We start from the raw sequence: 17,515 nt of genomic DNA, 5'->3' as shown, positions 1-17,515 counted from the left end.
CCGGAGGGAGCGTGTGTTGACCTGGGGGGTGAGGAGTTCTTGTAGGTAGTGGGGGGCATTTCCATTTATGCACTGGTGGGTGAGAAGTGAGACCTTGTACTGGATTCTGAAATGGACCGGGAGCCAGTGAAGGTTTTTCAGAATGGGGGTGATGTGTTCATGTTTGCGCACCCTCATCAGGATCCTGGCAGCAGAGTTCTGGATGTATTGAAGCCTCTGGATGTTCTTGCCAGGAATCCCGATGAGGAGTGCATTGCAGTAGTCCAGTCTGGAGGAGACAAAGGCGTGGACGAGCTTCTCTGCATCTCCCAGGCTGAGTAAAGGACGGAGTTTGGCTATGTTTCTGAGGTGATAGAAGGCTGTCTTACAGAGATGTTTGATGTGGGTGTCAAAGGTGAGGTGTGAGTCCATTTTAACACCCAAGTTAGTGACAGCTGTGGATAAGGGGATGTTTTGGCCAGAGAAGGAGATGCTGGTGATGGTGGAAGAGCGGAGTTGATGAGGAGTGCCAACCAGTATTGCTTCTGTTTTGGAGCTGTTTAGTTGTAGAAAATTGTGTCTCATCCACGCCTCAATCTCCTCCAGACAGGTGGCCAGGGTGGATGTTGGCTGGGGAACAGATGAGGTGGGGGTTGTCCTGAGGTAGAGCTGGGTGTCGTCGGCGTAGCAGTGGAAGGAGATACCATGTCTGGTGATGATATGTCCAAGGGGGAGCATGTAGATGGTGAAAAGTGTGGGGCCCAACACCGAACCCTGGGGGACACCACAAGTGACTGTGTGCGAGTATGATTTTGCCCTGCCCAGTGCTACGTGTTCAGTTCTGTCTGTCAGATAGGAGGTGAACCAGTTGTGTACAGTGTCCGAGAGTCCAATGATGTGTTGCAGGCGGTAAAGGAGGATGTTGTGGTCGACAGTATCAAAAGCAGCTGTCAGGTCCAGGAGAATGAGTAGGGAGGTGGAGCCGGCGTCTGCCGTCATCAGGAGGTCATTTGTGACCCTGACCAGAGCTGTCTCTGTGCTATAGCCAGGGCGGAAGCCAGACTGAAACTTCTCGAACAGGTTATTATGTTTGAGGTGATTATGGAGTTGAGCTGCAACTGTTTTTTCCAGCACTTTTGACAGGAATGGGAGATTGGAGATCGGCCGGTAGTGGGAGAGGACATCTGGATCGAGGGTGGGTTTTTTCAGCAGGGGTCTGATGACAGCAGTTTTTAGTGCAGAAGGAACATGGCCATCCAGGAGGGAGTGGTTTATGATGATAGTGATGAGAGGGGACACGGCAGAGATGTTGGCCTTCAGCAGAGCTGAGGGGAAGGGGTCCAGAGCACAGGTGGATGGCTTCATTTTTGTGATGATGCGCTCCACTTCTTCCTGTGTGGCTTCTGAAAATGAGCAGAGGGGCTGGACAGTCGTCGGCGAGGAGTCATCGGTTTGCAGGGGTAGGACAACAGTGGCAGAGAGGTGTAACCGGATGTTGTGAACTTTTTGCCTGAAGAAGTTCATGTGCATGTTGCACCTCTCCTCAGTGGTCTCAGAGTGGGAGGATGAGGGGGGCTTGAGAAGGTGATTTATTGTTGAGAAAAGTTGTTTGGAATTACCAGGGCTGTTATTGATGATGGAGGAGTAGAACTTGGACCGCGCATCCCTCAAAGCTTCTGTGTATGCCCTCCTGTGTTCCCTGTACGCCTGTTTGTGGACAGTCAGTCCAGAGGCTTTGAGCTGCCGCTCAAGAGCACGCCCAGCCGTCTTCATTTTTCGCAACTCACCATTGTACCAGGGGGCTGAGCGCGTGAAGGAGACTGACCTGGATGTTAGAGGTGCATGGAGGTCCAGGAGGCTGCTCAAGGACTGGTTGTAAAAATCCACAGAGTCAACAACAGAGGGGGAGACAGTGAAGCTAGAAGAGACACGTTGAAGGTCCAAGGCCAGGGCATCCTGGTTAATGCCTTTCAGTTTTCTGAACTGCATCTGCCACTTTAATTTGGTGTGAGGAGAGGGGAAAGGCAGCTCCATTGATATAACCATGTGATCTGATACACCAAGATCATAAACCTGTAGGTTGCTGATAGGAGCAGAGTTTGAGATGACCAAATCAAGTGTGTGCCCTCTGGAGTGTGTGGGGACATCAACATGCTGATGTAAGTTCAATGAGTCAAGCAGCTGAAGGAAGTCGGCTGCGGGTTGACGAGAAGGAACATCAACATGTATGTTTATATCTCCCAGGATTATCGTATTTGCAGACGTAGTGCAGAGTGTTGTAAGGAGATCAGACATTTCTGAGATGAAGGCAGAGTTTGATTTTGGGGGCCGGTAGATAAGGAGAACAGTCATGGGAAATGGTGGCTTGCATTTAAATGCAAGACACTCACAGGAGGATGTTACAGGCAGTGTGATGGGGGTCAGTTCCAGGCCCTGTCGGAAAATGACAGCAAGGCCACCACCACGGCCGGTGCTGCGAGCTGCCTCCAGATAACTGTAGCCCGGGGGACAGGCTTCATTGAGGGCAGAGTAGTCCTCTGGCTGGTGCCAGGTTTCTGTTAGGCACATAAAGTCAAGTCCTCTCTCCCTGACATGTTCTTCAATTAATGAGGATTTATTCTTTATGGATTGACTATTAAAAAGTTCGATTTTGACCAGAGACTGTGGAATGACTCTCTGAACAGGTCGCAGGACACTGAAATCCACTCCACGAGATCTGGGATATCCCAAGCTGGAATGCAGAGATCTCGCGATATTCCCATTGTTATTTGCAGCTGAAGCAACAGTGCTCTGATGACGCGTTAGACGTGCGCCAGGAGACCAGAGAGCTGGAATGTTTGTTGCAGAGCTGCTTGGCTGTTTGTGGAAAACAAACTTTCGACTGGAGCCCCTATGGGTGTAGCGAGGGCGGCGAAGGAGTCCAAGCTCATTGATGATGGGGATGTTAAGTCCAGGCGTGACTTTGGGTCGAAGTTGCCGAAGTTGTGAGCTGGAGTAGCTGAGCGCCATGCTGACCCAGGAGAGGCGCTAGCGTCGTGTGCTGGATCGGTGGCGGCAGGTAGAAAGTTGTCCGCCAAGGCGTTATGGCGTCGCTGGATTGTCTGAAACAGGTAGGTGCTTAGCTACCTGGTTTCCCCACTGGTCAAAGAGTGGGTGAAAACGTATGCTTCAGGGTCCCGAAAAATTGGTGCTTTAGGCTCGTAGAAAGCATAAACGACAAAAATAGCTCAAGCTTAAAAATAGCACAGATAGATCGCTAGATTGTCATCAAAGCGTTTTTTTAAAAAAACTGTGCAAGCAGGCTATTTCAAAAGATCTCAGGCGGAGAAGCGGCGAACAGACAACGCCAGCGTCCTCTCCCCTTCCCAATCCGAATGTCAGAGCACTCACTGTAATACATATCATCACACGAACACAAAACAAGTGATGACCGCCCTGAACCTCACTGAGGTTCATATCCAAACTTCAGCTTGGGGTTCTATACCGTGCATACCGTTTTCAGGTCTGTCGCACATCAACTGCCTGTTTATTGACCGAAGGTATTTACGAAAGATATAGCGTGGATTGACACAATTTTCGTCACATTTTTCTCAGCAGCTACAAATCACAACTTCTTGATATTTGGTACCAAGCTTCAACTTGGGGTTCTATACCGTGTATACCGTTTTCAGGTCTGTCACACGTCGACTTCCTGTTTACCAACTGAATGTATTTACAAAACATATAGCGTGGATTTTGACGAGAAGAAAAATGCTATTTCAAAATGACAGTTGACCAGGATGCTATTTGAAATCCCTGAGGAGAGACACTGCTCTTTACTTATTTGTTTCAGGGTTAATTATTTGTTGAAGTCACCGTTCATAAGTAGCGTCCTATTCCTTCGATTGCTTGCGTTCTGATATAGGGCCATCCTTAAAAAAAAAATCCGTTTCCTGTCCACCGGGTGAGCAAAAAAATTTGTCGGGAGGGAGGGATTTTTTTTTTTTATTATATATGGATGGATAAGAAATCGCAATGCTGTTTGCTTTTTCTTTCAGTACTTTTTTATTACAAAAGCAGACACATTTAATAAAATATGACAGTTTAATCAACTGAAACTTGTACAAAAACTAAGCTAGCATTTTAAATGCTGACTGCAACATTTGCAAAACTTTTACAAAGGTACTTAAAATGTCCGACACACGGACTTTTTGTAGTTCTAAATCGACCGTTAGGCCGAGTTCGGATGAAATTACACTATTAAAACGATCACTGAATGATTTGTTTTTCTGAATCTTTACTATTTTGTTGTTCGCTAGAATACCATTTTGCGATTTCACACTTAAGCAAATGTTTGAAAACTCCGGATCTCCTTCCTTCATGGTGGCTGCCATTTTTTTGTGCCGCACGGCGCATGCGCAGAGCTGATTCAGTTCTATATTCTGCGCGGAATGCAGGGCTTTCCACAAGCGCCGGCTGCCGGCCATACAGCCGACTACACAATTAAGTCCGGACGGCTACTTTTAATGACTATTATTTTTGTAGCCCACGGGCTCTAAATATTAATTTTCGATTTTAATAAAATTAAATGTTTATCTAACGGACTGACAATAATGTCAAACTGAACCGCACTCATTTAAGTTGTGATTCGCACTGTTTGTACCGATAATAACCACAAATTCCCCGCCGACTTCGTTGATCAAGGGAGAGTAACTCATTCGCGGCCCCGACATGCGTTGTGTGCGCGCGCGTGCGCACTCAGCGGAGGCAGTAGTGTGTCGGAGGCGACATCGGAGGGGACAGAAGCAGAGATAACGCTTATTTTGTCTCCGGTAAACCAGTCTTCTCTCGTTCAATTACGTGCTGGCATCAAAAGACACCGTTGGTTGTAAATGAACCCAAACTGAGTGGTTGGAGTGTATTTTCATACACAAATGGAGAAATGTTCGTTGAGTGTGTAATTGTGTAGCCCCACTGCAGACCATTGTCATTGTTAATTCATAGCATGCTCAGTTGCGTGAATGTGTCATGCACCGAAAATAAGAGATTTACAAGCCAGGAACGCCTCATGATGCAATATGCAAGAAAAGAAAAGATTTACTGCCATTTTACTTTGTATTTGAGTAAAGTGAATAAATAAATGGTCTGTGGAAAATACATTTAATCCTGGGAACTGCGTGCACAGGAGTTTATTTTGTGTTTCCTCCTCCCCCCGGCTGGCTACTTATTTGTCGTGGCTGGCTAGTATGAGCCTTAGTGGAAAGCCCTGGGAATGCGTAAATGTCAAGTTTGATTTTAGATTTACGAACCCGAAAAAAAATGTCGAAAAACCGGCGTTAAAAAAAAAATTTCAACCGCACAAACGGCACTCACCCGGCCGGTGGACTGGAAACAGAACGTTTTTTAATAATGGCCTAAGCAAGAGCGGGGGGATGCGTAAGTGAGCAGTAGCTCACAGTTGATCTTGTTATGCCATAAATTATTGCCGTGACTTGGTCGGGAGACTGACAACATTACAAGTTTGGCATTCATGTGCTTGCGTGTCGTTGAGGAAGAGGGTCAAGAAGTTGTCAATCGGGGTGTCGTGGGGCGCTCCACACGCCACATCTCTGTTCTTTGATTGTCACACTACAAGACTGTCATTGTTCCCGACATTTATGTATTTGGGCCTGATGCTGGAAATTTGATGGTCACGATAAAATCGTGTCAAACTCTGGCTGAATTTGTGTTGTCTGATCCCAGCTTCAGAGGACCCAGACTCAAAACCTGCCTTCCTCTTGATTATAAATCATGGCGGTGTATATTTATGGAAGAGAAAAGACAAACAGTACTCAATGTGTTGCATATTGTGAGTAAGAGTCATGGGATGAGCACAGGACAGTCTTTATGATAGATGACAGCAGGTACATAACTAGGTGTTGTATCCACTGGAACAGGGGTGAGATTTGGACATAAACTGTTTTTAGGAAGCGTGAATTTCAGGATGTCCATGTGGAATAATGTTCAACTGCAGAAACAGAGGTGGTGTGTCCTTTTACTCCTTAATACTAATAATTTAAAATCTTATTATTGGTACAATGCAGAATCACATTATATCACGTGATATTCATTAAAACAGTGCTAAATTAATAACGAATCGTATTAGATACAGCAGATTTGTTAATTACACGTCAAGATGTGCAATAGATCAGTAAAACTGTGTAATCCTGCCCCTATTGTCATGAAGCCTTGCATTTTCTTTCCGTCTTTAAAGAAAGCAAGAATTTAGCTGCATCAAGCCTCTGTGGCATGTGTAGAAGAAAGAAAGCTTGTGACCAGCGAGAGTGAAAGTATCAGATTACGACTCTAAACAGCAAACTTGCTTTTTTTTTTTTTTTTTGCTAAGCTGATCTGTCCTTATTGTTTTCAGAGTCGAGAGAAAGGTAAAGGGGTATTCCAGCACAGGACGAACATCGAGAAAGCCCTGGCCTTCCTCAGGGGGAAATCAGTAAGACTTTAATGCTCATTTGCTCCCTGTTTCACATTCGAGAGATAGAAATGTGCTAGTCTTGTTCTTTGGTCCTTATAGATCAAACTGGTCAACATAAATGTTCCTGATATCATGGATGGCAAACCCTCCATCATCCTGGGGCTGATCTGGACTATCATCATGCACTTCCATGTGAGTTGATTTTACTGTAGATGCTCATCCTTAGCTAAGATGGATTGTATATGGGTCTGTCTCAGAAACTGGGTACTGTGGGGGTACCCCACTAAATGTACTCATAGTCAATAAACTATATGGTTTTGAATGGTGATGTTGGTTTTAATTTGAAATAAAATGATGAAAGAAATACAGATAAAACTAAATCTTTGATGCGAATACTCTATCCAGAACTTGGCAAAAATTCTGCAAATTTGTGGAAAAACTGCGGCTTGATCTGGGACATGATAAATGGTTGACTACATCGCATTCCCTTAAAAAGGCTGTAGTCCACTGAAAAGTCTACAGTTATCACTAATTGTATTTTAAGTTGTCACTTTATACACCTAAGGATTGGTGCGCTCACAGAATAATCATAACCGTAATAAAACATCACGCAAAATATTTGATCACCGTCGTAACTCCATTTTCCGCAGACCCAAAACCAATACGATCGTGTGTTTTGATCTAAACGGAAAGCCTCAGGGTCAAGGTCACGACCTCACCAAAAGTAGTAACTTAAAATCACTACGCCGTATAAAAATGTAGTTATAAATCTGTGATTTTGTTTTTTAAAACGAAAGCTGAAAGTTAGGTATAGAATATGTTTCTTACAGAATATGTTACGATGGTAGCTGGTCTTGTATGAATTTCTGAGCTATAAAATGAGTTGTGGGCTATTTTTTACCGTAGCGTGTTATTTGTGTGCGGGGAAGGACACACATTAACAGTTTGCATGTGTAGAATGGAATTTTCCACTCCAGCAGTTACAGTGGAGCAAAAAAGTATTTAGTCAGTCACCAATTGTGCAAGTTCTCCCACTTAAAAAGATGAGAGAGGCCTGTAATTTTCATCATAGCTACACTTCAACTATGAGAGACAGAATGAGAAAAAAAAAATCCAGAAAATCACATTGTCTGATTTTTAAAGAATTTATTTGAAAATTATGGTGGAAAATAAGTATTTGGTCAATAACAAAAGTTCATCTCAATACTTTGTTATATACCCTTTGTTGGCAATGACAGAGGTCAAACATTTTCTGTAAGTCTTCACAAGGTTTTCACACACTGTTGCTGGTATTTTGGCCCATTCCTCCATGCAGATCTCCTCTAGAGCAGTGATGTTTTGGGGCTGTCGCTGGGCAACACGGACTTTCAACTCCCTCCAAAGATTTTCTATGGGGTTGAGATCTGGAGACTGGCTAGGCCACTCCAGGACCGTGAAATGCTTCTTATGAAGCCACTCCTTGAAACCGGGACACTTTTGCGCGCGACCATGCTCGTGCACGCACACTTTTTTTTTTTTTTTTACGTAAACGTGACACTCGGAGAGGTGCTCTTATCATTTTGTTGAAGCTCACATTTATCAACATCTCACATGAAATAAAACAAACAGGCATTTTGTTATCTAGTAGCATAGTGGTATACAGATCAGTTAAATTATGGTCAGACAGCAGATTTTGTAATGGCTGAGAATAGGCCAGGCTATGTCCATAGGCCAAATTTAAACTGATTTATTTCACCTGTTTGTGAGAACACCAAGAAGAACGCATATGCACATGTAGGCTATATCTCTAAAATTGTATGCACTATAGCATGAACTTAAAAAGTAGATATGTGACCTCAACATAGCCTAGGTCAGAATCAGCCTTACTAACCATTCCCCACAACTGAATGAATAAAGCAAGAAGATGTGTACAAAAGTGGACACTTTAATGGAAGGTGTAACAAGCTGTTCAACACAGCAATATGGCCAAACTGTCAGAATGGTATGTTAAACAGAAACAAAAAAGAGACAAGTGATTTGAGAATATACACTCAAACAAAACAGCAATAAAGGAGGAGAGGGGCGACAGCCCGAGGAAAGCCCCCACAGGAGCGCACATCATTTGCAACATAGGCTACCCAACTCAGTACAAGAACAAAGCACAGGAACAAAGCTAAGGCGACTGTTTAGCCGTTTTAATGTGATCCTGTATATTGGCATTACCACCGTGGGCTACGGAAAAGGAACACTTACAGTGTGTGCAGTAGGCTTCGTGCGCATTGTTCTGCACCTCTCGCAGGAAGGGGTAGGTGCCCTGTAAATCTTTGGAAAAGGTACATTTTCTTTTCGGCATAATTGGTGCGGCATTACTGCTGCTAGCTGCTAGACAAAGAACATTCGCGCCATCTCATCTCATTATCTCTAGCCGCTTTATCCTGTTCTACAGGGTCGCAGGCAAGCTGGAGCCTATCCCAGCTGACTACGGGCGAAAGGCGGGGTACACCCTGGACAAGTCGCCAGGTCATCACAGGGCTGACACATAGACACAGACAACCATTCACACTCACATTCACACCTACGCTCAATTTAGAGTCACCAGTTAACCTAACCTGCATGTCTTTGGACTGTGGGGGAAACCGGAGCACCCGGAGGAAACCCAAGCGGACACGGGGAGAACATGCAAACTCCACACAGAAAGGCCCTCGCCGGCCACGGGGCTCGAACCCGGACCTTCTTGCTGTGAGGCGACAGCGCTAACCACTACACCACCGTGCCGCCCCACATTCGCGCCAGTTAATGTTTATTTTATTGTTGCATGGCAACACGTTCTGTTGTCTGGAATAATGTGGCTAAATAAACACCCATGCCAGGGGGCAGTAACCAGGAAAGTTTGCGATTCCTGTCAATTCATCAAAATAGTAAATGCAGACATTACTCCGCTAATGATTCCCACGCTGCTCAGTCGCAAACGTCGCGAGTGGCGAAAACCGGGACATATCTGTGTCCCAACAGACTTTTGTCGGGACTCAGGGGACACAACCCCAAATCGGGACTGTCCCGGTAAAACCGGGACGTCTGATAGCCCTGTTAAAGACCCAGCCACGTTTCATCTTCAGTGCCCTTGCTGATGGAAGGTTTTCACTCAAAATCTCACGATACATGGCCCCATTCATTCTTTCCTTTACACGGATCAGTCGTCCTGGTCCCTTTGCAGAAAAACAGCCCCAAAGCATGATGTTTCCACCCCCATGCTTCACAGTAGGTATGGTGTTCTTTGGATGCAACTCAGCATTCTTTCTCCTCCAAACACAAGTTGAGTTTTTACCAAAAATTTCTATTTTGGTTTCATCTGACCATATGACATTCTCCCAGTCCTCTTCTGGATCATCCAAATGCTCTCTAGCAAACTTCAGACTGGCCTGGACATGTACTGGCTTAAGCAGGGGGACACGTCTGGCACTGCAGGATTTGAGTCCCTGGCGGTGTAGTGTGTTACTGATGGTAGCCTTTGTTACTTTGGTCCCAGCTCTCTGCAGGTCATTCACTAGGTCCCCCCGTGTGGTTCTGGGATTTTTGCTCACCGTTCTTGTGATCATTTTGACCCCACGGGGTGAGATCTTGCGTGGAGCCCCAGATCGAGGGAGATTATCAGTGGTCTTGTATGTCTTCCATTTTCTAATAATTGCTCCCACAGTTGATTTCTTCACACCAAGCTGCTTACCTATTGCAGATTCAGTCTTCCCAGCCTGGTGCAGGTCTACAATTTTGTTTCTGGTGTCCTTCGACAGCTCTTTGGTCTTGGCCATAGTGGAGTTTGGAGTGTGACTGTTTGAGGTTGTGGACAGGTGTCTTTTATACTGATAACGAGTTCAAACAGGTGCCATTAATACAGGTAACGAGTGGAGGACAGAGGAGCCTCTTAAAGAAGTCGTTACAGGTCTGTGAGAGCCAGAAATCTTGCTTGTTTGTAGGTGACCAAATACTTATTTTACAGAGGAATTTACCAATTAATTCATTAAAAATCCTACAATGTGATTTCCTGGATTCTTTCCCCCCATTCTGTCTCTCATAGTTGAAGTGTAGCTATGATGAAAATTACAGGCCTCTCTCATCTTTTTAAGTGGGAGAACTTGCACAATTGGTGGCTGACTAAATACTTTTCTGCCCCACTGTAGAAGTTGATCGTGCTTCCATTTGTGGTCTTTCTGTTACGCGAGTGATCTGTTCGGACGTTATCACTGAAAAGGTGCGTCTTGTGGTATAAGGCAATAGAATGCTTCTTTTTCATCTTCCTTTCATATTTCGTAGTGTTTGCGTATTTTTTGGCCAATATTTTGCAACCATGGTCAATTTAGATCAAACTTTTGATAGAATCTACAGCCAGTCATTTTGCCCCGCCCCCGCCTCGCGCTCCGTCCGGTGCGGTAGTGATGTCCCGATGCTCGCGCGCCACAGCAGAGACCTGCACGACCTTCAGCTGGTACAGTCGCTGTTCTTTTCAGGGATGAGAATTTTCCACGGATCTGCGGAATTCCGAGTTTTTCCCGCTGAAAATTTCATTTTTGTGAAATGTGTAAATCCGTTGAGAGAATTTCGGGGGGGGGTCGGCGCGAGGCGAGGCTTGTGGTGGCACAAGCAGGCAGGACCGCCGGACCGCCCGCCAGCATCTTTCGGCAACGCTCATCGCAAAATTAGTTGCAGCTGTGATAACGGAAATCGTCATTGCTTTCTTCAATGTTTATGCTAACGACAACTCGCAACGATTTCCGGCAACGTTTTGGCGCTAGTTTCATCTCACTTCTACAATTCACGGAGAAACAAGCTATACATACACAGTTTTGATCACTTCTTAAGTTCTAGTTATTTTGGTTAGTTTTCAAAGTTACTTCGCCAATATGGCGAAAGTTTTGGACCGCAAAAATGAGGATCGTGCCAGGGAAATCGATAAATCGAACGGGATAAAGAACTGTTTCCGATGGGCATGGCTCGATAGTAGCGTTACCGTGCAGATAGGGACACAAACTGTGACGACGTGCCTGACGGAACATATCCGAAAAATGGACGTGCCGGGAAAGGTTCTGTGTATTCTGTGCTCAGATATGATCAATTATGGAAACAGAGGAGCTAGAAACATCCAGGAGCACATCAAAACAAAAAAGCACAAAGGTACGTTTTACTTAAATTGTCAAAGATAGAGTCAGGAGGAATCTAATATATCGTTACGGTTACCTCCATTATCGCTCACGATATAAATATATATGATATCTGTAGGGATTTGTTATCTTAAAGTTTATAAACTTCTCAGTAAAAAGAGAAAAGAAAGATTAAATATTCTGGAAGAGATGGTTAGAAGGCAAAAAAACAATAAACAAACTAAACATCTATTTCTATTAATTGAAATTTTAAAATTTGTCTATGGTGCTGACATTTTATGTGACATTTGGTGTTTAATACTGTGCTTCAAAACATTTTTCAATCTCTATAGATTGTAAATATATGGTGAGGTTTTTTATCGTATTTATAAAATATCTTTCAAATTCCTATGTGAAAGCACTTTTTAAAGCACCAGAATAAAGGATTTTTATTTGAAATAGAATGTTATATATATATAATTGTGTTTTAGAAAATGTATATATAACCATTGATATCTATGTTTTAGAAAATGTATACACAAACATCAATTACTTTATAATTATTTCTTGAATTTGACTTGAAAGTTCAGTAGTCTATTTGATATTTATTTCACACAGAATACAATTGTTTGCAAATATTTCAGAAGTAGGGATCGACCGATATGTTTTTTTCAGGGCCGATACCGATACCGATTATTATGGAATTGGGATGCCGATAACCGATATGTGCAACCAATAAATGTAAACATGATAATTCACATGAAATTAAACATAGTACACACTGACACAGACCTTCATATCCATGAAATGTATGTTTAATTGTAAAATTGAACATGAAATTTTGTGCAGGGAGATGCCAGCAGCATTTGTACAATAAAGTCAAACATTAGTTAGAATAAAATGAGAAATAAAATAATAATAAAATAAGTATTCACCAATAAAAAAAATAAATCACTCCCTACTATATTACAGCTCACCATTTTCAGTGGAAAATAAATGAAAATACACTCTGGATTCTTTTACACTAAGAACTAAGTAAGACTTACCAACTTCAAGTAGTTTTTAAATAACAAATCAAGTGTAGGGAGCTGCCTGCAGCATTTTTTTAAAAAGTAAAATCAAACAAAGTAGGCTATCACTCCCTATTATGTAACAACTTAACAAGTAACCATCTACATTCTAATACTTTTAATGCCCAAGCCTAATATTCCCAATTTAGGATTATATTGTAGTGAAGGAAGCACAGTTGCTCTGCATGTTGTCCACTGAGGCGGTTTCTGTTTTTTGTATAAATTGCCGCGGCTCTGCTCCTTTAAGAGTATATCGCTTTCCGAATCAGAAGCGCTAGTGAGGAGAATCACTTGCGCAAGAATTATAAATACTAGTGGAGTACATTATAGCGCAGTGTGAAGTAGCATAAGAACATTTAAGTCAAGAGTTTAATTGATGTATTTCGTTCATTAGTGTTTATCGAAGCAAGTGTGCGTCCACGACACAATTCATTACTGAGCCCACAACAAGCGTCCTGACAAACTCCCTACAGTATTACATAGCCGACTAGCACCATATCACACCTGGCTTGTCATTTTTTTTGTCATTTTGCACTTGTATATGTTCAAATAGCGCCTTATAAAGTTACCTAACATATGCAAGTGCAATGCGCTTTTTGAGCACGAGTCACATCATGAAGTTTACTCATCACCATAACAAATAGCCAGTAGGCTTGCGCTAGCCTACAGAACACAAACACTACATTTTATTTCGTCTTCCCTTGACCACCTCTCTGTATGGCTGTCATTCTACTGTTTGAGTAGAACTACTGATACATTCACAACGTTTCCAGACGGGGATTTAAAAATGACTGCAGCCTACGTTATGCTGGGGACTGCTTACTATGGACAACATTACATGTAGTTTCAGCGAGGCTAGTTGGTTGTAGGCTAATTCAAGTGCTTCCTTCTGTAAGCTCAGTTTGCCTGGCTACACAGATGGAAATGGACAATTTTAACGAGTAGTAGATGAAGAATGTAAACATATGATGATGTGCTTTTGCAACTTGTGTGTTTATGACCTATTGCAGCAAAAGCAGCGTGTCCTTACCTTGAAGTGGGATCTGCTTCTGCCCGAGTGCCCATACGGCCGCCTTGAAACAGTTCACAGCGTTTAGCTACGTGTGTTGATTGGCTGTATCCCTTGTGCCGCTTCTGCCAGAGTGCCCATACGGCCGCCTTGAAACAGTTCACAGCGTTTAGCTACGCGTGTTGATTGGCTATATATCTTGTGCCAAACAAATCAGATGTTGTGGTGGGCGGGACCGTGTTCTTGAACTCAGAGAGGCGAGTGCAGGAAAGGACGTGCAGTGACAGTCGCGTTAGGAACGAAATGGCTGCAAAAAGGCATGTTATCGGCATATCGGTGGAAATTATGGCCGATACCGATAACCCTAAAAATGCAGAATATCGGCCTGATATATCGGCCAGGCCGATTATCGGTTGACCCCTATTCAGAAGTTTGGGAAAATTATTGATATTGTTGGATATTTCAAGCTTTCAGAGCTAATGATTTCCCTTTATTTTCCATGTTAGAAGTCATCAGAGGTCACCATTTCTTAGTGCATTTTATAAAAATTTTCCATGCTCAAAGGGGGGCACACCCCTCTTTGAAACCCCCCCATGCATGCTTTGCGTGCATTATGTCTGCCCTTGGCAGACATTTCAGAGTTTTTTTTAAATGTCCCATTCTCATCCCTGTCTTTTACCACCGCTGTTATTCTCATCTTTTCGGTGTGTTCTTGATTTTTCCATTGTGTCCTATTTCGCCATATCAGATACCCAAAATGTATCATATTATTCATATTTAAGTGAATAATCAATTCAGTCATCATAACTTGGCATTTTTAACCCAAGCAATCAAAAAGAGGAAATTTATTCAGTATTTTCACTCATCTGTGAAGGAGGGGCTTTAATTCTTCATGATGGAGTTATTTTATATGGAAATCAATTTTACAAAAGCATTTGAGTTGTAATCAAAAAATTTTCCACAGTGGAGGCCAGATAAAGCAAGATACTATCTTTATTCTTATTAAAGGTCCCATGGCATGAAATTTTCACTTTCTGAGGTTTTTTAACGTTAAAATGAGTTCCTCTGACCTTCTTAAGTCACCCCAGTGGCTAGAAATTTCATAATGTGTAAACCAAACTATGCCCAACATTTGAGAATGGCGCGTCAAAACGGCGCGTTGATGAGCTCTTCCCTTGCCTACGTCAGCAAGGGAGATGATCCCCGCGCCCCCCCTCTGGATTCCCACCCACTGTATGGATTGCCCGCCCAACTCAGAAGTTGCTGTTTGTCCTACCAAGCCTACTGCGCATGCGCGAAGCCTACTGCGCATGCGCAGAACACATGACTACATTTTGCGCTGTACATGGATGTGACAACACAGAAAGGAGTCTGTTTTTACTGCCGACGGGAGAGCCCCTGAAGACGCAGTGGCTTAATTTTATTTACTTCGATAATACGCCGTCGAGTCTACCTAAGACGGTGTATGTTTGTCAGAAGCATTTTCCTGATGAATGTTTCCACAACTTGGGACAGTAGGGCAGGTTTTGCACATCAACTGTCACTGAAGCCTGGGTCTGTGCCAAGCATCCCTGCCGCATCAGCAACAAACACCGAACAAGTAAGTGTATAACTGGTCGTTTTGCCGTGTTTTAAAATCGGTGCGTTAGCCTAGCAATGGCTACATTAGCTGTGCAGCTAACCGCTTCCTGCAGTTAGCCAGGTACATGGGCTCGAGTTGTACCATTTTTTTAGACAGGGCGGACGGACCAGGGCATTCGCCCGCCTGGCCGTGCCCGACGAGGAGCGCTCTTGGCCGGCTTGGGAGGCAGACGGCAGCCCCTCCTGGAAGTGCAGTTTTATGATGGGCCTCATGCGGAAAAAAATGACAAAGTCCCACTGCTCAGTTTTACCATGGGCCTCAGGCGGGAAAAAATGACAAAGTCCCAGTTTTACCATGGGCTCGAGTTGTACCATTTTTTTAGACAGGGCGGACGGACCAGGGCATTCGCCCGCCTGGCCGTACCCGACGAGGAGCGCTCTCGGCCGGCTTGGGAGGCAGACGGCAGCCCCTCCCCCTCCCCCCATGGCACGCCCCCACCGTCTAACCTTCCCTGCCTCCTGCTTCTCATTAGCAAAACGACGCACTGGGAAAAGCGCTGAAATGGGGCTTTCTCCCAGGAGGCTATATCTACGTACCGAGGGTTCATTTCGAGAAAGGCTGCGGATATAACATCCGGAAGCCTCCACGAGCCCGTTTAAAGCATCAACAAACCACCATGCCATGGGCCCTTTAAACATGACAAAAGAAACATTGAGTGTTAGGTAAATGCAAAAATAAAAAAAATGGTAAAATTAGAAAATTTATTTTTTGACCATAATGTCCCAAATGAGAGACCAGTTTCTGAGATGGACCCATATATATTTTATATATATATATATATATATATATATATATATATATATATATATATATATATATAAATAATGAATAGTACATTTATAACGCATTTAATTTAATGTAGCAAAATCTTTACTAGGATAGAGTGATTACCTCAAATTAGTGACCTTTTTTTTTTTTTTTTTACATATGGCTGGATAAAGTGTCCTTGCATAAATTTTACAGTGAGGGCTAGAGAGTTGCGAATAAATGTCAGACTTATGAGAGATTCATTTTTACGTCTTAATTTATTTCGTCTTCATCCAGATAGAGGAGTTGGCGAGTACGCTGTCCTTCAGTTCTCGACAGTCATCTCTGGAGTCGTTGGCCAGTCTGGACACACGTACGACGAGCAGCAGTGCACGCAGCAGCCCTGTGCCACCACGCGGGTCACCGCTTCACACACGCTTCAGGATCTCTGCTAAAAAAGCCCTGCTGCTCTGGGTCAGGGAGCAGTGCCACAAGTGAGATACAACACACCTTCAACTCGATGATGAGACTGAAATCCTCTGGTTTGAAAATATGGAAATTTGACAATGTTAATATCACAGTATGGGGACTACAGTTTAAAGGAACAGTCCACCGTATTTCCATAATGAAATATGCTCTTATCTGAATTGAGACGAGCTGCTCCGTACCTATCCGAGCTTTGCACGACCTCCCAGTCAGTCAGACGCGCTGTCACTCCTGTTAGCAATGTAGCTAGGCTCAGTATGGCCAACGGTATTTTTTGGGGCTGTAGTTAGATGCGACCAAACTCTTCCGCGTTTTTCCTGTTTACATAGGTTTATATGACCAGTGATATGAAACAAGTTCAGTTACACAAATTGAAACGTAGTGATTTTCTATGCTATGGAAAGTCCGCACTATAATGACAGGCGTACTAGCACCTTCTGCGCGCTTCGGCAGCACATTAATATCTGAGCTCCGTATCAATGCGCTGCCGAAGCGCGCAGAAGGTGTTAGTACGCCTGTCATTATAGTGCGGACTTTCCATAGCATAGAAAATCGCTACGTTTCAATTTGTGTAACTGAACTTGTTTCATATCACTGGTCATATAAACCTATGTAAACAGGAAAAACGCGGAAGAGTTTGGTCGCATCTAACTACAGCCCCAAAAAATACCGTTGGCCATACTGAGCCTAGCTACATTGCTAACAGGAGTGACAGCGCGTCTGACTGACTGGGAGGTCGCGCAAAGCTCGGAGAGGTACGGAGCAGCTCGTCTCAATTCAGATAAGAGCATATTTCATTATGGAAATACGGTGGACTGTTCCTTTAAGACCTTCTACCACTGAATAGTACACAGACGCTCCACATGAGCATGTTAAAAATGTTTTTGTTGATATACTGTAGTGAAGTTTTCTGTAAAAATATGTTTATTTAGCATTCTTAAGGCCAATTTATGCTGACAACCCAGTCCTCGCAGATAGCGTCGCAGACAGTGTCTGCGTAGCCCCCCCACCTTCGCAGACGCT

General features: G+C 43.6%; 1 protein-coding gene across 7 annotated transcripts in view; it reads left to right on the top strand.

The window, feature by feature from the left end:
• The window catches only part of syne2b (spectrin repeat containing, nuclear envelope 2b), a 318,216-nt gene that overhangs the window by 19,984 nt on the left and 280,717 nt on the right, over nucleotides 1-17,515 (top strand). For all 7 annotated transcript variants that reach the window (XM_060925231.1, XM_060925228.1, XM_060925230.1 and 4 more), the window contains exons 5-7: nucleotides 6,368-6,445; nucleotides 6,527-6,619; nucleotides 16,304-16,500. In XM_060925231.1, the coding sequence (XP_060781214.1) occupies nucleotides 6,368-6,445; nucleotides 6,527-6,619; nucleotides 16,304-16,500 (368 nt within the window). The remainder of the gene's footprint in view (nucleotides 1-6,367; nucleotides 6,446-6,526; nucleotides 6,620-16,303; nucleotides 16,501-17,515) is intronic.

The sequence above is a fragment of the Neoarius graeffei genome, chromosome 7 (assembly GCF_027579695.1).
Source record: "Neoarius graeffei isolate fNeoGra1 chromosome 7, fNeoGra1.pri, whole genome shotgun sequence".
NCBI lineage: Eukaryota > Metazoa > Chordata > Actinopteri > Siluriformes > Ariidae > Neoarius > Neoarius graeffei.
This window is presented reverse-complemented; position numbering and strand designations above follow the sequence as displayed.